Below are 22,929 nucleotides of genomic sequence, written 5' to 3' on the forward strand. Positions count from 1 at the left end.
TGTCTGGTTCTCCACCGGACATGTTGGGTGTTTCCACTTCACATTCATCTGTTGATTCAGCAGCGGATGATCTAATAATGTCATATTTTTCCACAAGAGGTGATTTAGGCTGCTTATGATCATAGTTTAAGCTCGGAATATAAATGACCATCGACAGATGCAGTGGCTACATCACAGCTGATCTCGTAACTTAATGTTTCCTCATTTTGAATACCTTTCTGGTGATATGCTGCCCCCTATTGGTTAACGTGCTCTGAAACAGATTTACTTTTTCTCTCATCTTTTACATTTAAAGTAGGAGCAAGTGGAGGGGCAGTTTAGCTGTACAGAAATTAAAAGGGTCAGTGGTTAGCCTGGCTGTGATTGAAGAAAACTAAATCTGCCAACCAGCATGTATTGTTAGAGCAAAACAAGTAACCAGATGTAAGAATGACAAGCTGTGCTTTTTTAAGGTGGTCATAATCTTTTCTTTAATGTTATACTGAAGTTTTATGCTAAGAAAATTCTCATTTTTGTAGTTCTCGACTTTCACCTTTAATCCTGAACTTAAACGAAAGATTTATACGCATTTGAAGAAGCAAGGACCACCCAAAACCTCCAATTACACACACGCACGCACGCACGCACGCACGCACGCGCACACACACACACACACACACACACACACACACACACACACAATCTCCGCTCAACATCTCCTAAAGGTCAGCCTTGTCTTTCCAGCACAACGTGAAGCTTTTACCTCACCGTAAGAGGCCTTTTTCCTTGTCTGTGAGCTCTATTTAGAGCAGATGATCAATTCAGAAATTATACAAAAGCTTCCGCGGTTGGGCGTGTAACACTGGTGCAACAGTGGGTCACAGAACATTTTTCACTCTCCTGCATGTGTGCAGGCTCTGGAGAATCAGGGCCAGTACAGTGAGTGTGTGATTGTCAGGTTGCCTGCCTGAGGACACAGTCGATGAGGCTGATGGAGGCCTGGCAGGGAAGAGGCAGACCTAATGAAGCTCATAGTAGCACAGATTTAGAGTAGAGGGTCTGGTGAGGACTGGCAGCTGCTTCTCTTCTCTGAACCCCACTGGGCCCTCCCCTGGAGCGGGAAGTGTCCCATCGAGAGGGTTCGTCACTAAATAATTAAGTGTTAGATTTAATAAAGTTTGTTTCATCAGTGCACACAGAAATAGCCATGCTTTCTGGGGTATCAGAATGTGAGCTTTTAGGAAGAAGACGGCAGATTTTGTGTGTGTGTGTGTGTGTGCGTGCGTGCGTGTATGTGTGACTTTGTGTGTGTTGGGGGGCTCTGGACTTGACGTTTGCTTGATCAACAGTGTTTAATTGGTTTTCATGGCTTTACACTTGACTGAGAAATACTTTTTTTTTACATTGCTCTTTTTAAATATTGTGAAGTTATGTTTTGATTTTTTTTGGAAAAATATGATGTGTGTGATATCTGCAGACCTTCAAAAGGGACATTACAAAACGATGAATTAATTCATTTATTAATTTACTCATCGAGAACTTCCCCTTGCTTTTTTTGGATTTGTTTTTTTGCTTATGCCCCCCTCACTTTTATTTTGCATGTCGTCTTAGGGGTTCCATACATTTCGGATGTTTCACTGACTCTATCTCTCTCTTTCTTAACTTATACAGGCTCTTATATATCACCTTATAAACAGGATCAAAATTACCAGGCAGTTGGTGGGTGGCGCTACATTGGAATGTGCTTTTGAGGCGTTTTCAGCTTCAGGGCAACCCCACAAACACAGGGCAACCCCACAAACACAGCGCACATAAGAAATTTGTTTTTTTTTAACCAATTGCTGTACCTTTAAACACAAAAACAGTGACATGGTATCATAAGTAAAGGACATACACATTAACAGGCCAAGCAGGAACAGTCCGACTCTCCTGGAGGTGGAACATTGTGATGTTCCGCTTCTGTTTTCACTTTGGAGCCCTTTGGAGAGCTGTAAGGCTTTAATATAATTGTGAGTCCTTCTTTATTTTTAAAAGTTTACCAGGTTGCAACAGGTGGTTAGTATTGTAACCTGACACTGTCTTTAACCTGGTTTAGATGTGGAAGCTGGAATTCCTCCGCAGTATTTTTCTTAGGACCTGACTTGTCTTGCTTTACTTATTGCAGAGCTTCAGGGACTTTAGGTATTTGTCAAGGTGTCAGTGCAGTTTTTAAAAGCTTCATTTTAGACACATATGTTTCAATCGGATGTCATTTCATGAGGTAAATGCTATCACAAGAGCAGCCTTAGATGTAAGTCCGTGACTTCTCTTCATTAAATATTTGCATCTTTGCATGAAATATGGAAATGCAAAATCAACAGTCCCTAAAGTCCTACTCTCATTTATTTCCAATTACAAGAGCAGCTTTTCTGCTAATTGCATCATTTGAAAAAAATGGTTGAAAAAGAATGAAACCAAAGAATATGAGATTATCGTAGATGCCACCAGGTTTGCTTTTGTTTCAAGTTTAAGTTCATATCAACACCAAACCATCGGGATGAGGAATGTTTCAGCCTCCTGCTCCACTTACTCCAAGGCCATCAGTGTTCGAGCTATATATCCACCTGGCTGCTGCTATATTTCCTGACCTCGAAGTGAGAATAAGAGTTGGCCGTGACTCTGAGGTTTACTTGCAGGGCTGCCTGACTGAAGGAAGGCCACATTTATCCTGTCAATTGATCCTCAGAAATGGTCCACTGATGTGTGGAGGTGATGTTGAATTGAAAATGAATTGGAGTGTGTCAAATATAGACGATTCAGAAGTCCGGCAAGTCCATTAAGATGATGTCGTCTTTAATCCCTCATGTATTTAGTGTCCGAATTTCTTATAAAGTATGTTTTAGTGCATCTGTGTTTTCATCTGTGATAATAGAATTCATTTTAAAAAAGGTCACAAACATCCATTCAATCACATGCATCACATACTTGCAGTAATCCAGGCTTCCGCTAGACTTTCACCTCTGTTTAACAATAATCACATGGGCTGAATGCAATCTGGGCTGGAATATATTCACAGACGAACAGGGCATCGCACTCTCATGTCTCGTGTCTATTTTTACACGTGTGTTTGAGCAGTAGAGGCAGAGCAGCAGCGTCACTGTGACTCACAGGATTGCTCACGAGACACTTCTTGGCTGAGGCTGGGAGACAATCGGTGAGCCACATCACACACTAGCTGACATCCTGGCCTACACTGAGGAGGAGAGAGCAGATTCATTAAGGCTTCCTCTTGAGTGTCTAACTTACCGTGACACGTTCAAGTTATTTTAAAGGGACATTTTGTAACTTTTTTCAGTTAATTTTTTGGATGTTTTTGGACATGTTGTTCAACACAATTCTGTATCTCTTCAAGAGTTAATGGATGTGTTGCTTCTTTTGATTCAATTTCTGTAGCAAAAACACAAGATTTTTGGCCTTTTTTTCTGTTAATACTAACCTGTTGCTCTCCAAAAATGCAGTGTGTGTGTGTGTGTGTGTGTGTGTGTGTGTGTGTGTGTGTGTGTGTGTGTGTGTGTGTGTGTGAGAGAGAGAGAGAGAGAGGGAGAGAGAGAGAGAGGCGTACACACGCATGTAGCTGTAGAGGTAGTTAACTGACCTGTAGCATTGATTTTGGCTGGAACAGATACCCGTTGCCGTGGATACGTCTCTCCTCATCGTTTCCATTCTCTACCTTTTCTCCCCATATTAGCTCTCCCCTCTCCATCTCCCCCATCATCCCCTCCTCTGGTTTGTTGTGTGGTTGAGGGAATGTCGGGTGTGGCTTCTGGCTGCTGAGAGCTCAGTGATTCTAAAGTATTGTCAGTCATTACCTCTTACCTTCCAGCTAAGTCTGTAGACTGCCTTAAAAAGATAAAGAACTCCTGCTCTTTAAATAGGAGAAACTCAGGGACCAATTCCAGCTCTTTCTACCAGTGTCTTGATCAGGAGTACAGACAAGAACCTACAGTCACACAACATACATGTCCATGTGAGACATCAGTGCAACTCACAGGGTCATTGGGGCCCCACTTGTAGTCCTTATTTAAATATACTGTAAAACTATTTCTCCTGTCTACATGGTTGCAGGGTACTTTGACTTCTTTTATTTAATCCCCTCTGCTAACAAGGTAAGGTGATCAACACTGTGTATTTGTTTGTTAGCAGGATTTCTCAAAATCTAGCGGACCAACGGAAAAGTGATGGACTTTTAGAGGTGATCTGGATCAGATTGTAGTTGAGGAATCCTGAAGATATTGGGGGGCTACAGTTAGTCGCTGTTTTTCTGGCAGGAAATAGCCATTAGCATTTTTTTTCTGGATGCGTCAGACAAGTACTGATCAAATTCTTTCATCTTCTTGAGATCGTTTTAAATCATGTTCTGGATCTGCAATCTGGAAGACCAACTTTTGACATAATGACCCACAAAAAAATTTATATATTTTTTAAATTTTTTGGAGAGATGTTTTCGACAGGAGAGATAAGTATCAACCTCAAGTTATGTTGATTTAATAATCTGGAAGACCAATTTTTGACCAATGAGAGCTTCATTTTCTGCCTTTATGTTGTTTGTAAAACATGTTGTATTCTATAGTATGTGTTAAATATATATGAATAAAAGTTCATTTCATTTCTTAAGACTACAACAACAAAACTGACGACTGCCTCGTACTTGGACAGATAAACTGGCTGCTGCCGTGGTTTATTTTTTAAAACATCGATGGTGTTGCCCAGGTCTTAGAGAAGTCGCTGCTTCCTGAAGGGTGTAAAATTGTATTTGCTCTGTTTATTTAGCTTCTCATCGCTCACACGTCCCTGAGTTACCCTGCTGGCTAAAGCTGCCAGCGCAACATCGATCTTTCCGGTGTCAGTCTTATTTGGTCTCGTTGCCTCCTCATCACCCACCTGTTTCACAAGCTTCTGACTCTCCACAACCATCACCTTCTCCTTCACTGATCACCCTTCATCCTCCTTATCACATCCTCCTGCTTTATTCTTTCCCATTATCTCCCTCTTCTCTGCCTCCTCTTTTTTCTTCTGCTCTCTTCTCTTCTCAGCAGATTTAAGCTCCCTTCCCTTCCTACTTCTTCTGCACATAACCAGCACCAAGGGATGGGGGGGGGAGGACTGCCCACACACTGCGTCAGATTCTCCAGAGCGGCAGGAGTTGAACTGACAACCAGTACAGGTCCCATGGTTCAGGCTCTGAAGCTTGTAGTAAGATTGACCCTGTTTATAGGATCACATGTCAGGCCCGCCCACTCTTCCATCCTTGATAAGGCTTCTGTTGCTTCAATGTGTGTGTGTGTGTGTGTGTGTGTGTGTGTGTGTGTGTGTGTGTGTCACTATCTAATGCAGCTGACCTCAGATAAGGTGCAGTCTGTTGTGTCTACTGCCTCAGGCTGATAACATGGCCAGTTAATGCTGTTTCATACACAACAATCAATGTTAGCCCCACTGACACGACATTATAATCGCAGCGCTTGATTTACTTAATAGCTTTTTCCAGTCTTGTATCTCTGAATGTGCATCAATGCTTTCTATCTAAGAGCAAAGACCTTCGAGTGTGTATAAATGTACACGATGATACCCAACACACACCTGAACCTCTTTGATGAATAGAACACGTTACATTTGAATCTCAAAGTTCTTCTAGTTCTTTCTCTTTCATGTGAATTTTCCAAAATGCAATTTTTAAATTAACATACATTCCCCATTTGGCAAGTCAAAAGTTCCTTAACTTCTACCTTCCACTCCTTTTGAGTACATGATCCTCGCCACCATTATCGCCAACTGTATCGTCTTGGCTCTGGAGCAACATCTTCCTGGAGAGGACAAAACGCCCATGTCCAAGAGACTGGTGAGACACATCTGCACACTCTAGTTGCTGAAAAAGTCTGATGGAGCTTCAACAAACCCAGGCATGACACATGCACAGTTCTTCCATCAGATCATAACTCGTCTGACTGCTCTTGTCTAACAGGAGAAGACGGAGCCCTACTTCATTGGGATGTTCTGTTTTGAGGCGGGGATAAAAATCATTGCCCTGGGCTTTGTATTTCATAAAGGGTCCTACCTCAGGAATGGCTGGAACATTATGGATTTCATCGTGGTCCTGAGTGGGTGAGTCCAACTCTGTGTATGTGTGTGTGTGTGTGTGTGTGTGTGTGTGTTCCATAGTAAGGCAAGGCAAGGCAATTTTATTTGTATAGCCCGTTTTCACAAACAGTTTGTCTCAAAGGGCTTTATGTATGTATGTATGCATGAGTGTGAAACAGGATTGGTGTTGACATTCTGTGAGCTTTCAAAACACCCGTTCTTCTTGAAGGTTTGGTGGATACACAAGTTCCAGGTTATTTCTAGCAAGTTTAGTTGCTTGATTTACAATTTGGTTCCAGTTTTCCTCGGTTTCATACAGGGCAATAAATGCAGAAGCTGTTTGTGAAAATAAGGGATGGTTTCATGAGTTTTGATTACTTTTGCAGACTCTGGTTTGTCCTATCAGAGCACACAGGACCAGCTTGTAGCTGAGTGGCAATAGTGAATGAATGCCCATTATGCACTTCTTACAGCTTGATTTTAAAATACAATCCTCAACTGCCCCCGGTCCCCCCCATCTTACAGTGTGGTCATAACACAATCAACATGTGACCGCATGTCTCTCGTGTGTGTAAGCCAAGGAAGTGAACCCTTTCTGGTTCGCATCCCATATTTGGAGCGTTTTCTGTCACACCTCAAACAAACTGCACCAGGGTTATCCTAGCCCTGAACCCCATTACCAGACTGACATACATGCTAATTAGCCGTTAATGCTTATTATGATTTTAATTAACCATTCATGATTCTTGCCATGTATTTTATGAACTCTTTGATGATGATGCCATATTCATTAAGCGATACTTCACCCAAAACATGTAATTTTCCCGTCAAATTATCTCAGAAATCTCTTGTTTTTCTCTCCTTTTCTGGGTGACTCCAGAATTGAGAAAATGCTAGACTTATATTTTACCTTGAAGCTAATGGAGACCGATTAATAAAAACTATGCCAGCAAGTGATTTCTGACTTCTGGAATCACCGAGAAGTCAGAAATAGCAGAGAAAAAGGAATTTGTTAGTTACATATTGCTAACAGTGAATACTGCAGATTACACTTTTTGGGGGAAAATATCCTTTTAATTAATTTTGATTACTGTATCCATTTTGTGTGTTTCTCTTTGAATCTGGACACAGAAAGTCAATAGAGTTTGAAAGAGTCATTTTGGCAAAGTTGCCTTTACTCGTGTTGAATTAAACTGAACACAAAAGCTGCTGTTGAACTGATGGCTCTTGCAGCTGTGGACCGAAGCAGTTACAATCTGCTACCCATCAGCACAACCTCTCCTCTCACTCCCTCTCCTTATACATTGATTACACAGCTTTTAAAGGCTCAAGGGGGAATCCGCATAAGTCAACCTGTGCGTGTGTGTGTGTGCGTGCGCGCACGCGCCCTTGCATGTGTGTGTGTGTATGTGTGTGCTTGCCGGGGATAGGATTGGGTATGTAAAGGCCATTTTACATTGCTTACATTCCTCAGGAGAGGTACGTGCCCCCACTTCAGAACAGAGAGAAGGAAAAGCTTTTACTTTTGAAGGAGGAGCTCAATGAAACAGCAGATTAACCTTGACACACCTTTCTCTCTAACACACACATGCCTGCACACACATTAATATTAATCAAATCACAGCACAGAAGTACAAAGGGTGCCTGACAGGGTTCTTAGAGAATTCTACATGATTCTGGCTCTTCTATTATTGATGAGTCAAATTCAGGCTCAGGCTTAATGGTACTCCGCTCGCTGCTGGAGAGAGGAAGGATGCGAGGTGAGAGGGAGAGTCAGAAGGAAAAGGCATGGTCAGCCACAGCCTCTCTCGCCATGTTGATCAATTGAAGTGTGACAATGCTTGAGGACACTCACAGGCATGGTAGGTTACTATAGAACCAAATTTAGAAGCTTAATTAAAACACTGTGAGACGGACACATGGTAATGGATTGTTCTAATCACACCTGCCTGAGGCTGAGGCTCTTCCAGGGTGACGGATACTGTAATCAGACTTCACCTTTCAGCACATGCTGTTTATGGATCAGCAGCACTTACTGTATTGATGTGTTTGGTTTCTTCAGGTCACTCTGAATTGATGTGCCTCACACAGAATAATGCAGCTGGATCTTTTCTTAATTGTTTCAAATAGAAGATATAAACATAACCTTCCTGTGTATTCCTGAATCATTACTTGGCAGGAGGAGGACGGCGTCTCCCAATGAGAGAGCGAATACCTCCGCCAAGGCGAGCTGATGTAAAACAAGTAGCGACAGCTGGGTTCTCGCGTTCCCTGTGCACTTTTTGCACAGAGACAGAGTGAGGTGAAACTGTAAATATTTTTGTAGGAACAGGCTAATACATGCATATTCATGCAAACAGCAATTCTTGCATACACCAGTTGGTGCTAGAGAACCCACACTCACTATTGAAAAAACTGGACATCACGAGGAAACAACACAGTGTCATTTTGACACTGACTCACAGGTTGTAGATGTCTTTGGCTTGGAAGTCTTGGCCAATCAATAAGTCAACATGACCAATGACCATCCATCCCAAAATTGAATAATTTCTTCTTTTGGCATTTTTACACCCTTCTGGCAACTTTGGTGAAAATCAGCTGCATAGTCGTCATATCATCACACTGACAGACAAACAAAAAAACAAACAATCCAAAAAAACATCACTTTATTTTGAAGAGGTAATGAAATATGTTCTCTTGTGTTCGAGCTGTTGTCAGAGCTCCCTGCCAGCCGTGCCCCCCTCCACAAGTTTCCCATTCCCCTAGCAAGCACACCTGCAGAGGATCCCGCAGGAGTTGTACTTATACCCCGGCCCTTCTCCCTGTTCTCCACCAGATTGTCGAGTTATTGCACGCTTCAGAAACTTGCGGTCCCTAATCCTGCCCTGGATTAGAATCCTGCCCTAGAATCCTGCCCTAACCCTGTCTGTCTTCTTCCCCACCTGACAGCCCTCTCCCGTCCGCCTGGTATCCCTACTCCTACATCTCTGGATTTCCCATTACCGACATACGCCTGAACCTCGGCCACGCTCCTGTCTGCCCCTTCCCCTTAATCTGTTTGAATAAAGACTACCTGTGCTCCAGTTGATGCTTCACGGTTCTTGTCAGCTGTGTGTTGACTTTTAACTAGCAATCATTATTGAGAGACGATTTATGTACAACTAGGATTAAATAACCTTCCAGGTCTTTTTAATTGATATTCAGATGATGACGCCCAGCTATAGATGGATCCCGCTCTAAATTATGATTCTCACCACAGCAATACATTAGTGAAAACACTCTCTCTCTTTCTCCATCCATCCAGCACACATAGTCACATTCACACAAAGTTTGCAACCTTAATGACTGAATGAAGATTAGGAGATATGCTGATGATATTAGATGAGACACTGGGCCGTCAGTCAGATAGTAATGAGGAGTCTTCTGCAGACTGGAAGGGTCACGGGGGGCTGGAACCTATCACAGCTGATATTGGGCGAGAGGCGGGGTTCACCCTGGACAGGTCGCCAGTCGCAGGGCCATCAGGAGCAATTAGGGGTTCAGTATCTTGCTCAAGGACACTTCGACATGGTCACCGGGGGAAGTGAGGATAGAACCAGCAACCCTTCGGTTACTAGACGGCCACTCTACCTTCGAGCCATGCCGCCTCCGTAAACACGACTTATTCAGGGCATATAAAGATCTGATTGTTTGGAGCGTATTCAAATGTACTGTATGTCACCAAGATGAAAATAACTGGTTCTCATGAGAGGTGTCTTTGTCAACATTGTGTGATAACTGAGTGTGTCAAACCGAGGAAGAAACCCAGTCTGAATGGTTTTGATCATTTCTTATTCTCCATGTAGCTCAACCCTTGATCATTCTGCCACTGCAGACAAAAACCACGTTTTTCATACTGAATATTCATATTTGTTTGACAGCTTTTACAACTATTCACTGATAGAAATGCACCAACCTGCCTCTTTTAATAATCCTAATAAATGTCAGTTTTTCAGCATGTAGGTAGGTTTCTCCTACCTTGCAAGCTTTGAGTTTGTTGTTGTTGTCACTGTTGTTTCATGTCACGAGTGGAACTTTGAAATTCACTCCAAGAATGCTGACTGAAACAAGCACCTAATAGCATGCTAATGCGTAAAGTTCCACTAATTCAACACAGATTTGTCCATTTAAAATTTGTATAATCCCAGGCAGCGAAAAGCCGTTGTTAAAAGTGTTCCTTTGACTTGATGCGAGCAAGAATCCAAGACTATCCCTAACACCTATGAAACTTCATGACCGGTAAATTAGTTTCATCAAATAAACCTTTGCAGAAAATTTTTATTTTTTTTTTGCAAGGCTTTTCATGTTTTTGCTTCGCCAGTCACATGATTTCACAGCACGAACTTTGGCTGAAGCTTAATATCACAGCTTTAGTCATGCAGACGGAAAACCCACCTAATTAAACTGTTGTAGATTTGTTTTTCCTTTACCGCCACAAAGCATGAAAACCTTTCCTCAGAGGATAGCCCTGACTCACCAGGCAATATGTGTAATTATGAAAGCGTTTTCTAACAGTGTCAACGTTAGAGGCCGTGATTACCTCAGCAAGCTGCCGTGTGGTTCAAGATGGCCTGAGAGAGTGAGTGGGAGGGAAGTATGAAAAACCAGATGGCACTCGTTTCCTTAAAGGCTGTTATCAAGTCACGGAGGACTGTTGATTCCAATAGTGAATTGTGAATTCAAATAGAAGGGCTGTTGCTTTTCTGATCACAGCCAGTAAGTAAAAGAGCAAGAGAAGGAGAGGAAAGTGATAACCAGGATGCCGCGGCTCTCAAAGGAAATAGTAAAGAGTAAAGATGAAGCGAAGAAGCCGGAGGACATGAGGAAAAGGCCTCCATGTGTAATTGTACGTACTAATTAGCACCTTGGCAGTCTCACATGCTGGCAAGCCCTCCATTAGACTGGCATCAGCTGGCAGAAGAAGACGCCCAGTGTGCTGGTTCGTGTCACTGCTATGTGCAAGACACTGGCGGTGAGAGATGTGGGGGGTCTCGTAAGCCCAGGCTGAGTAAAGATGATCTCTTCAAGGCAACAGGGTCATTAAGGAGAAAATGTTACTTACAAATATGTTATCAAGAGGTTTTTACCTCTTTACTCTTGACGGGTGTCAGTATGTAGCTGTTAGCCAGAAAGGAAACGAGGTTGGAGGGAGAGAAATTGGGGGTCTCCTGCTGGACTTGAACCAGTTATCACAGCATCTTGAATCAACGGATCACAATGTGTCCCAGTTGACTACCGGTTAACATGCATGCAATACAACTGCAATGGCTGAAGTTAATCCCAAAATATGTGTAAAGCATTTACTTATTGATTCATAGCAATTTCTGAAGTTAAGAATTCATTACCAGCCACATTAAAATCAGCAGGCCAACTCAAAACACAGAATGAAAAAAAAAGTACACCCAAATGCTTTTGTAAATGTTTTTATTTTTTTTTACCAAATAGCAAAACATGCAAAGGCTGCTATGTGGAAATTGCAAACATTTTATTTGCATGATGACTTTTACAATAACGTTGATAACTTACCAGTCATGGGCACATCCTCTTTTTTTTTCTTCATGTTATTGTGAATTCTAGTTAAAATCTTGCTACTTACTGTGTAATAAATGCAGACCGAGCAGGTTGTGTCAGACCTTTCAGCCCTCAAGTGTTAATTAATGGGGAGAGAAAGTGTCACCTTGACTCTTTATTTCTACTCTAGGCCAACATGAAAGATTCCCATCCATCACACAGCTCTTGATAAGATACATTAAAACACTGGCAAGACAAAAACAAGAACTTGAGTATTTGAGCCTTTTGTTTGATCGATTTCCTTGATCCTGTCTTCAAGTACACCCGCTATCCTGTCTTCTTTTTAAGTTTCCTTTCTTCTCTCCATTCTTGTTTCCCCCCTCTCTTTTTTGCATATACAAACTAACTTTTGCACTGTAAAAGCTGAGCGGCAGCATTTACATGATATTATTATCTCAGAGAAGTTGTCAAGTAGGGACCTGTCTGTGTCAGCAACACCTTTCAGCCTGGGTGTATGTGTGTGTGTGAAACAAACCAGACTTAAGGGCTATTTATTGGGGCAGCGTATGCGCCGGCAAAAACTGTGTCCTAAATTGGCAGAACTCTCATTTTTGTCAGTTGTTCAGTTGAGGGTTAATTAGCGGACGGGGTTAGTGTCCAGGGAATGATTATAACTCTACACAAATACCCCAAAGGAACTTAAGTCATTGCTTGTGTGTGTGTGTGTGTGTGTGTGTGTGTGTGTGTGTGTGTGTGTGTGTGTGTGTGTGTGTGTGTGTGTGTGTGTGTGTGTGTGTGAGCACGGCAAGTGTGCCACCAACACCTTCTGTCTGTTTGGCAGTCATACACCTCCAAAACTTACTATGATTATTTCACTGTCTCACTCATGATGTCTCCAATCCAAACACGCGCACACACACACACACACACACACACACACACACACACACACACACACACACACACACACACACACAAAACTGTCTTCTTCAATCTTATTCTCCATCAATTGTCTGATCAATTGGTGACATATCCATCCCGCCGCAGGGGCAGATATGTCGCAATGAGCTGTTACCGTGGTGACAGAGGACCCCGCCCCAGGTCAGGCTGTTGCTTGCTGCAGTCCTGCTGCTTCCCTGGTCAATGTCTCTACAATTAGACTAGACCTTCATGGAGAGAGTTGCCTATTGCTCCATTCAATGACGGCATCTACAGAATGCTTGTCAGAATGTGCCTGCACGGTTCATCTGAACTGTGTGTGTGCACATGTGTGTGTGTGTGTGTGTGTGTGTGTGTGTGTGCGTGTGTGTGCATGAGTGTGCGCACACCTTGGTTTGTGTTCACCTTTGTTTATCAAGTCAAATTGAATTAAATGTGAGTGAATAAGATGAAGAAACAGTGTGTTCAGGGTTTGGTGTAATTAGTGACATTCAAATGACACCACCATGGTGAACGTGGTGTAACTGTGATCCTGAATTAAGTCACTGAATAATGATGAAGGCGTTGAGGAAATTGACAGTCTAACAAGCTCTCTCGCTCTCTGTCCCTGTATGCCCCCCCCCCCCCAACCCACTCTGGCCTTCCAGCCTTCATAAAGGGGCTGAGAGGGCCATGAAACAAAGACCAGGAAATTCATGCTGTATCTGATCAGAAAAGATAAGGTCCCGTACAAAGATGAAAGCGGCCCTGCTGCAAGCTCATCATTTTGTCAAATTAGTTGAAGCAAAACCCCTTCTTTCGTGCGAATTTTTGTCTGAAAAGTTCCGTTCGTACTGTAGAGGCTGGAATGCAGAATCGATTGCCGATGATGAATCACAGCGGTACAGTATTTCTACCACAGGAGACTGTGACTTCAATATGAGAAAACCCCCTTTGAGCTCTGCAGGAGTCCAACTTGGATGAAAATGATATCATCAAAGAGATCTTTCCATCCGTCAGTATGAATTACACCAGCAGAGCAACGTTATCAGAAATCAAATGTCATTCAATAGCTGAACATTTCTTTTGTCTCAGTCCCACAGGCCATTTTTCTTGTAAAAAAGCAAAGAATTGTTCATGCCAGTCGACTGAGGGGTTTCTGAGGACGTGGGTTTTTTTTGCGTGTCATTATAGAAGGAACAGTGAAGCAGTTTCTCTCGCTGTCAGGCTCCAGTACCAACAACCACTGTGTTGAGTTTGACTGCGACTGAACGCAAAACTCCAAGCTGACATGCAGTCAAATTTATGTCAGAATGTTTAAAGAAAAATACATGTTTATACATGATTGTGAGATGTGTCTTATTCAGGTGTTACCCAGACCAGGAGGAAATTTTCAGAGTTCAAGTAAAATGTAAATTAGCACATTTTTTTCTCCCCTTTAATAATGGAGGCAATTTCTTCATATTTATCACAAAGTCTCACTGAGTCTCAGGGTAAACTGAAAAGATTTGGGGGGGGGGGGGGTCAAAGGTCAAGGTAACTGCCACCTAAATATGATATCTTAGGAAAGCCTGAAGGACGTTTCCTAAAATATGATGTACATGTCCACTGGGACTGGAGGACGAAATGGAAACATTTTTGACAGCCAAACTACAAACAAATTTGAAGTGTGAAATTCATTTTTGCTGTATATATACTGCAAACTTCAGATTCAAGGGACTGCGGACCAGCTACTAGTCTGAGAATGGAAAGATGGGAGACACCTCTTTTTATTACATTTTTATTGCCTCCTTTATTTTATTTGACAATTTAAGCGCAAAATCTATCGTAGACTCACATGCTGTAAAACTCAGTCTCTTTTTTCCAGTAGCTTCCATGTCAAGTGACCAAGGGACTCCAAATGAGTACCGGCTAATAGTATTACACTGGAAACTGAGATAAACCTCCTTTAGCTATGTTTTATTACCTCCTATATTTTATCTTAATATTTACCTTCAAAATTGATTGTTTGGAAGTCATGTGTTTGGTATTTCTGATTATCTTCATGTTTAACTTGTTCCATCTGAATTCAGTTATATGTTTATATTTTTAAAAACTTTCAGCAACACTGTGCGAAGTTTTTTTTTTTGGGGTGTTAAAATATACAAGTTTTCAGGCCATATCTGAAGTTCTGTTGTCTTTGAAAGAGTTGTGCTGCCGAGTCATCGGTGCATTTCGTGAAATTAACACTGACATCTCTCCCTCCTGTATCTCTGGACATCTCTGCAACAGCTGGCCAAGAAATCACTTACTCGGTTCTCTTTTTCTGGCTAAACAGCAAATATTTATCCATTAGACAGTTCAACAACTCGAGCCAGGCCGAGGAGCAATAACATTAAATTTAATATAATAACTAAAATATGTTGGTTTTGTGTGTTGAAGAGAGAAAGAGAGAAGAGCAGAGAGGAGAGAGAGGAGGGGGCAGTTAAAATGAGAGATCACACTGTGGGAGGCAGAGAGGCTTATTTCAACTCAACCAACCGGCGCAGTGCTGTAGGAGTCGCTCCATATATTTCCTGATTCTGTCAAGACAAACTGCACTGACACACACACACAAACACACACACACACACACACACACACACACACACACACACACACACACACAGCACTGCGGGCTATCAGGTGGATATACAATAAAAGTTGACCTGACTGTGCTTCATGATCATTTGCTTTTGTGCACCATGAATAAACCAAGCCAACATTCACAAATGTAATTTAAACATTCATTTATTCTTTACTTTCTGAAAATTTTGCTAAATGAATAAATAAATCAGCCAAACGCAATCGCCTACTGCAACTGTTGATCATGGGGAGTCTTGGTTTAGCTTAGTTAGACTTTACAGGTATTCTGTCATCTCATCAGTAGCAGTTCTGTCTGAATCCATTCACGTTCAGTTTTTGCAGTTCATGAAAATATTGTACTACCATATTTAGTTTATATACGTCCATTACCGCCTTTGGAAATCATTGCAGAACAAAAAAAGACATCAGGTTTTTCTTCGATTTGTCACCTGTGAATGCGATAAGTGTGTCGAAATGGTTGGGAGTCTGTGAGTTGCAGTTGCTAAAGTGTAGAAAATAAGTGCCAGCAGCCTGAAGCATGAGAAAATATCACACCACAGCAGAATAGGAAGAATACCATCAAACCGCTGTGTCAACAACAACAAAAATTAACAATCTTGTAAAAACAATCCACGGGAGGGAGAACCTGCGGAAAACCGCATCATTCGTGCTCCTTATTGACCACATTTACAAGCACGCCATATTCCTGAATTAATCAGAATCAGAATCAGAATCAGAATACTTTATTCACCCCCAAGGGAAATTCTGTTCATAACAGTGCTCCACTCAACAACAACAACAAACAGGGAATGAAGAGAAAACAAGGATATGAACATAGCGCACATAATGACAGAACAAGTAGTAATCAGAATATGACAATATTCTGTTGCAGATGAGGCATGTAAGCACCTGCCGTAACCCAATTTAGGTCACATTCCAATTACTTAAAACCCAAATAAGACACCTAGCATATCTCAGTATTACTCTGAATTATTATAAACTGTGCGACATACAGGAAGTAGAACAGCGTCATTGCGTATGACATTTCCCGCTGCAAAGAATAGTTTATTTGCAATATGCCAACTCACCTATTAAAAGGAATATTCCCACAGCTGCGGCACATGTTTAAACACCATATTCCGAATATTACCTTAACCGGAATATTTGGCGTGCGTGTAAACGTAGTCAGTGATACACATTTGAATCGAAATTCTCCCGAAAACGAAAGTTAAATACTGTCTGAATTCAGGTTTGGGTTCTCATCTGCTTGTGTCCATACTTCATATAAGTCATGCAAAATGCTGCAAGCTTGTTTGCCTGTTTGCATTTCTATCGCCAGCCGTCCCAGAGTCCTTAGTGTCGCTGGATTCTCTCAGACTGATGCAATCTACTGCAAACCATATTCTGCACTATTTTCTGCTTAGTGGAGAAAGCAACTTTCCAAGAACTGCATTTATTTTCAGTTTGAATACTTTAACCACCAGGTAACCTCCACTGTATTAACTAACATGACTGTACAAAACATCAGGTTGCGTAATATTAAGATGAGCTATTTCAAGGCTTATGCACACCCTTGGGACACCATCCCTCTGCACCACTCGTGGGTCTGGTGGGGCTGTGCGAAGAATTGTGCGAATGGATAAAATCTGTCCGTATCTAATGTCAGTTTGAACACAAACCTGCCACTTAAAAGGACGTTTAATGAAGAAACGTCGGCGTCTGGACGGGCGTGAAAGGGTTTTGAAAGAGAGCCATCTTTCACGTGACAGTATTAGATGTGAGAACAATAAGAGAGGAACACCAAAAACTTTCTCCTGAGCCGAGAAGCGATGGCATGAATAACAGATGCTGTGCATTTAATATTGTGACAGTAGTCAGGTGTGTTAATGTCATATTGGTTAGCAGCTTGACAGTGACATGGGGCACAAGTCACAATGTTGCCGGTATCATGGCATGGCGGGTGTCACCGCAGATTTGTCACGCAACGGGGAGCTGTCATTTTTACTCACCAATCACGGCTGACAACTCTGACCATCAGCTCAGCTCTCTGCAGTATCTGTGTGTAACGTAACGCCTGTAGATAAATGCATGGTGAACACATTTATGTTCTATGTACCAGTGGATACAGGCACCAGCTAGATGTGTGTTATCTCTGAGAGCAGACAATGTGTCCATTAAAGAGATCCTCTCCACATGTGTATTTGTGGCATACAGAAATATACATAATAAATACTAACGCCTAATGTGTGTCTGGCATGGCTACAGCTGAAAAAAAAAAGACTAAATAAATATTCTCAAAATTCCTCCTTCTCTGTCTCCAATATATTTGAAAATACAGAGATTTTCAATTTCCGCTAAATACAGGACCATCGCTTAAAATCAGTTTCCTTAAACCATAGAATAAATAAATGGACAAAGAGAATACAGACCTCCTCCTAAGCCAAAAAATTCTGGGGGAAAAAAAAATGTAATTTAAGTCCATGACGTACGTTTTACCCTGTTAACAGACACAGACACAGACACAGGATCACATAGCCTCACTGAAGGAGGCAATAAGTGAACCGCGCTGCAGTTGAGAGAAGGGAAAACACTGGTCGGACAAACACTGCCATTTTAATATTTGCCAAATCAGCCATGTGTTTACTATTTTTGGCACAGACTCACACAGTTGCTATGATTGGACATAATTTCTGTGCGGTGAAATGTACATTTTTTGGATTACATAAATTATCACCGTCGATTCACAAATTCAATCAGTTAATCCAGCTTTAATGTAACCTTGGAGTTACCTGGTAGTTCCGTAGGCTCCGGTATCGTTTACGATGAACATTAAGATTTACCAAGTAACATTTACATTTACATTTGACAGTTGAATTTAAATTCTAACGTTCGGATTTAGATTTAACATTTATTTTTATCGTTCGTCACTTGCATTTTAATTTTAAATTGACACATGTAAACTTTTTTGAATAGCTCACGTCTGAGATGTGAAGAAAATAAACTAAATTTTGAAAATATATCCGTTCGAAAAGTGAAATCAAGGTTTTAAAATCGGCACCCCGTAGAATAAGAGTGAACTAAATGAGGCAGCCATTTTTAGATTCACCGTCCCCTAGTCTCCATAACAACTAAAGAGCAGCCAGGACTGACTAATGATGAGATGGAGGAAGTGGGGGATGAAATGACAAAGGTGCCAGGAGCAGCGAAGGTAGTTATCGAGGGAGGAAAAAAATGGGAAGGAAAAAAAGACATGAGGGAGACTCGGTGTTTGCGAATATTATGGGACTGAGGTGATAAGAGGGAAAGAGAAATCCACATGGGGATAGTTAAAAGTGTGAAGCTCTTGTGGAGAATTCAATTTCTGTATTTGTGTTGATGATGGGGAGCTATTTTAATCCTTCTCACTCCATCTCCCTCTTTCTGTATTGCTCCCCGTTCTTTCTCTCTCGCTGCTTCGTGCACTTTTTCTCTCTTTTAATTAAATCCAGTGACACTCTGTGTCTCCTAACACTATAGATGACAACAATTCTCCCCTCTTTCTTTATCACAGGAATGTAATTGGATCTGTGTGTTGGTGTGTTTCTATCTCGTGGTCAAATGGACGTTCACGTCAGAGCGAATGACTGAACAAGAAGCCGCTGCTTTACATTGCGCATTGCTGTTTACAGACTTGTAAAAGAAGCTGTTTATCTTTGCTCTGTTTTCATGAACAAATTTAACTTAAAATGCAGCATTAGTCAGCATAATCAGTGGGTTTTTTTTGTTGTTTTTGATTGAGCCAGAAAGTTTTCTTTCCTCAACTCCCCTTTGATTAATTCAACTTTTACTTACTATTGTTTGACCTCATGTCTTCATTCAGCTGTAGTGTAGGTATCAATACCAGAGGGGAGTCCATGTGTGTTGTTGGTTGAAAAACATGACAGTATAATTGGAATTGGGGGGGTTTTAAAGATGGAGCGAGAGAGCAATGAGAGGAGGAAGGTATAAGTAGAGTGAGGTGCGGGTGTAGGAAGGTGAGGGAGAGAAAAGAAGGAAGCCCAACTAATAAGGAAGAGGAGATCACCAGACACTCCTTGTCTTTTTTCAGGCTTTAGGCCACAGAGTTGTAATCATAGGTCTGGGTAATAGATGTGAGAGAAAAAACAAGACACAGTAAAAACTGAAGGACTCTGGCTTTGTGTATACCAGATAAAGGGTCATGTCGTTGGATATGTGTGTGTGTGTGTGTGTGTGTGTGTGTGTGTGTGTGTGTGTGTGTGTGTGTGTGTGTGTGTGTGTGTGTGTGTGTGTGTGTGTGTGTGTGTGTGTGTGTGTGTGTCCATGAGCTTCATGTCTCTGCAGCCTACGGGTGTCCTGCCTTCCCTTGATGGAGCTGCTTTCTTTGTTCTCCTCTTAAATAGCACTTGTCACAGCCATCCTCCCACACACAGGGAAGCAGCCAAAAGCCCCCAAAACATCTTTGTTGTTTTCTTTGCTTTCTCTGGCTGCTGGAGACCCTCACGTCTTCACGCTCCATATCTTAACACCGCAGCTATCCCCCAACTCTCTGCAATGGTGGTCTCAGTGTCTCTGCCTCTTCTAAATAGCTCCACACAGCCCACAGAGCACAAACTTATAGTATTTGTGTGTTTAGACAACTCTAGCTTTTATTTATGTTGGTTTACATGTGCACTTTGTTATTTGTGTCTTCGTTTAGGATCCTGGCTGCAGCAGGAGCACATATGAACAACTCCGTGGACCTGAGGACTCTGAGGGCCGTACGAGTCCTCCGGCCCCTCAAACTGGTCTCAGGCATCCCCAGTCAGTAGTTTTTGCATTCAGTTATATACGTGGGTTATTTCATGATTTGTTGGATTGTTTTTATTATTTCAGATGAATGCCAGCAGTCACTGTGTGCTCTAATTCCAGGTCTGCAGATCGTCCTGAAGTCTATAATGAAGGCCATGGTTCCACTGCTGCAGATCGGCCTTCTGCTCTTTTTTGCAATTCTTATGTTTGCCATCATCGGTCTGGAGTTCTACAGCGGCAAACTGCACTACACCTGCACGCCTCAGCCTGGAATACTAGGTATCCTTATAATACACTCACACTCGTTACAGGTGCTGTGCATGTCAATGTAGACGCAGTCACTTTACTGATGTTTGCAAAAAAGAAAAAAAGACAAGAATCAAGAAGACTTTAAACAGCAGTTCACCTGTTTTATTATGCACGTGGCTGTGCAGGACTACAGGACAGCAAATACTTCTGCAAAGTGCAGATTGAAACTATAACGAAATACCTCTGGATTATAGTTGTGAGTAACCAGTGGTGGGAACATTTTGGGTTTATATTAATTCTAACCACCGGTAATATCATACACATACGATATTGATTTGAAAAGAACAATAGAACAGCAGCTGTGAAATAAATCCAGTGAACAAAAACATATTTCATTGACTGTTGTGGACTGGAAGTATTGAATAAAGTGCAAGTACTTAAGTTTCTTCGTGTTAAGTTTCCATTCCAACTCTGTAAGTAACAGTTCAAGGTACAAACACACGCAATGATTCATACTACTCCATTTGTGAAGCTGATCTGTTAATTACAGTTATTTGGGAGTTTTTATTCCTCTGCCAAGATCTAATTTAAACTGCATCACAAAACAGGAAATAGTCTGATCATTTGCCACAGACTGACGGCATGAATGAAACAAAAGAGAGCAATTTGTTGAAAGAACCCAATATGTTGGAGAAGTGTGAATAATTCATGAATGTTAATAGATGAAAGAATAATTTTAGAACAAGTTCTGACAATGTCTAAAAACATAAAAGCACCAGTCTTTCTTTGCTGCTGTTCTACATGTATGACGCTCAGTCGTGTATATTAGCTCTTTAGGTTTGTCTAGCGCAAACGCACGCGTATTCATACGTGGGCTCGTCGCGCCGCACCTGCTAGATGTGATCAAACCAGACCGGGCAGCATTGTCCCGTATAATTAAAACCAACAATGCGGTGAGCTACAGCAGCTCATTGTACATTCACAGCTGTCATTAACCTCCGAGCTTTTCCCGTCTCACTGAGGCTCTGTTAGATAACAGACAGACTGAGGAGAGTCTTTTCTGTCGTTGAGCGGTCATATTACTGCTCAGACCCACACTCAGCACTTCCACTGACATTTCCCCGCATCTAATTGACTTCTTTGTAATGTAACTCCACGGCAGACCAATGGTAATGGGGAACATTTCACCGTTAACTGGCTGCATGGATCACTGTAATCTTCGTGTGCAGGAGTGTGAAGCTAATGTTGCTAAAAGCTTACCAAATTGCGATCTTTGCCAATAGAGAGGTAACTTTTCATTTTGTGTTCACAAAAAAAAATAACTGTGGCGAATAAAAGGTGATGAGACTTTCAGGTTTTGGTTTGCAAGATAATCTTCACAAATGAAAACACCCCCCTTTATTATTTTTGAAGCATAAATTAAATTCTTAGAAAGCCAACGTTACGCTATCAACGAACTACACCACCAAGACAGTTTCAGCGTTAGCAAATTGAGCTTCATGCTTCTGTCATCTCCTTTATCTGACTAGCTGCTTGTTGGCATCTATCCATCTGTAAGACACTTAAATTTTCAAAATTGACAAATTCCACGATTTCTTTTCCTTTCTGTCTAGAAAACGAAACAGTGGACTCTTCTGAGTTTGAGTTCCCGTGTGGCGTGAGACGATGTCCTGCCAAATACACCTGCAGCGATACTTGGATTGGCCCCAATGATGGCATCACTCAGTTCGACAACATCTTGTTTGCTGTGCTCACTGTCTTCCAGTGCATCACCATGGAGGGATGGACCACTGTACTCTACAATGTAAGAGCCACGCATTCAGACGCGCACGCTTGTGACACTCACATAACATTCGAATTATTATCAACATTCAATTTAATGAAGTGTAAATTAAAAATCTGTTCAGTCTCAGAAACAGCTTGGGCTCTAGCACACGCTGAGAAGTGTTGAGTAGATTTTAGAAGTTTAGAAGTAGCAATTCCTGTATTAGGGGTAGGATGGTGTCACATCTATAATTTAATATCACACGTAGCATGAATTTTGCTTGTAAATATGATTGCTATCACAAAAAAACACTTAAAACAACCACAATTTGACTATTTTCGACTTTTATTTAAAACTTCTAAACAAAGCTGCAGAACAATAAGTACTGCACTTCACCCTCATCCTGGGTTGATCTGGATACCTCATCTGCTGATTATTCAATACTTCACTTTTGTCCCCCGTGGTGGTCCAAATCCTCTTTCCTTGCAGACCGGGGTCATGAGTCTGGCCATGATTCGCTTCCTAGCTTGAAGCCAGAAAAACTCCATGGATTCTGTGTTGTCCAATCTCTCGCAGTTGACACATTCCTCCTGCAAATGGTATATCTTCATATCACAGAGCCCAAGACTGCGTCCTCCTGGCTCTCAGGCTGTCTACACGTCATTGAATTAGTAGTCTGGGATTGTTGTGCTAAAACTGCAGTGTTATGTCAAGTCTTGTTTTGCTCTCAGCATGCCATTTTTATTCTCTGTGTCTTGAGAAATGTATAACTTGGTGCAAAGACCTGAATGACTGCCCACATAGTAGTTATGAAATAAGTCATGTATCAGTGTCTCTAAGAATAAAGATGTGTCAAGAATTACTGATTGCATAAACCTCCGCTTCTGTAAAAATTACGAGCAAAAATAACCTTTCTTCATACTGAAGCAAAAAAATGCATTTCCACTGTATTTTTCCCTTTA

General features: G+C 41.6%; 1 protein-coding gene across 3 annotated transcripts in view; it reads left to right on the plus strand.

Annotated features, from left to right (window-relative positions):
• cacna1ea (calcium channel, voltage-dependent, R type, alpha 1E subunit a) overlaps positions 1–22,929 on the plus strand; it is an 85,009-nt gene that overhangs the window by 29,439 nt on the left and 32,641 nt on the right. For all 3 annotated transcript variants that reach the window (XM_086225344.1, XM_086225346.1, XM_086225345.1), the window contains 5 exons: positions 5,748–5,854; positions 5,978–6,117; positions 19,862–19,965; positions 20,074–20,232; positions 21,816–22,006. In XM_086225344.1, coding sequence (XP_086081470.1) covers positions 5,748–5,854; positions 5,978–6,117; positions 19,862–19,965; positions 20,074–20,232; positions 21,816–22,006 — 701 coding nt within the window. The remainder of the gene's footprint in view (positions 1–5,747; positions 5,855–5,977; positions 6,118–19,861; positions 19,966–20,073; positions 20,233–21,815; positions 22,007–22,929) is intronic.

Source organism: Aulostomus chinensis, chromosome 14 (assembly GCF_037954235.1).
Source record: "Aulostomus chinensis isolate RoL2024-O1b breed Wild chromosome 14, RoL_Achi_v1.0, whole genome shotgun sequence".
In the NCBI taxonomy this organism is placed as follows: domain Eukaryota; kingdom Metazoa; phylum Chordata; class Actinopteri; order Syngnathiformes; family Aulostomidae; genus Aulostomus; species Aulostomus chinensis.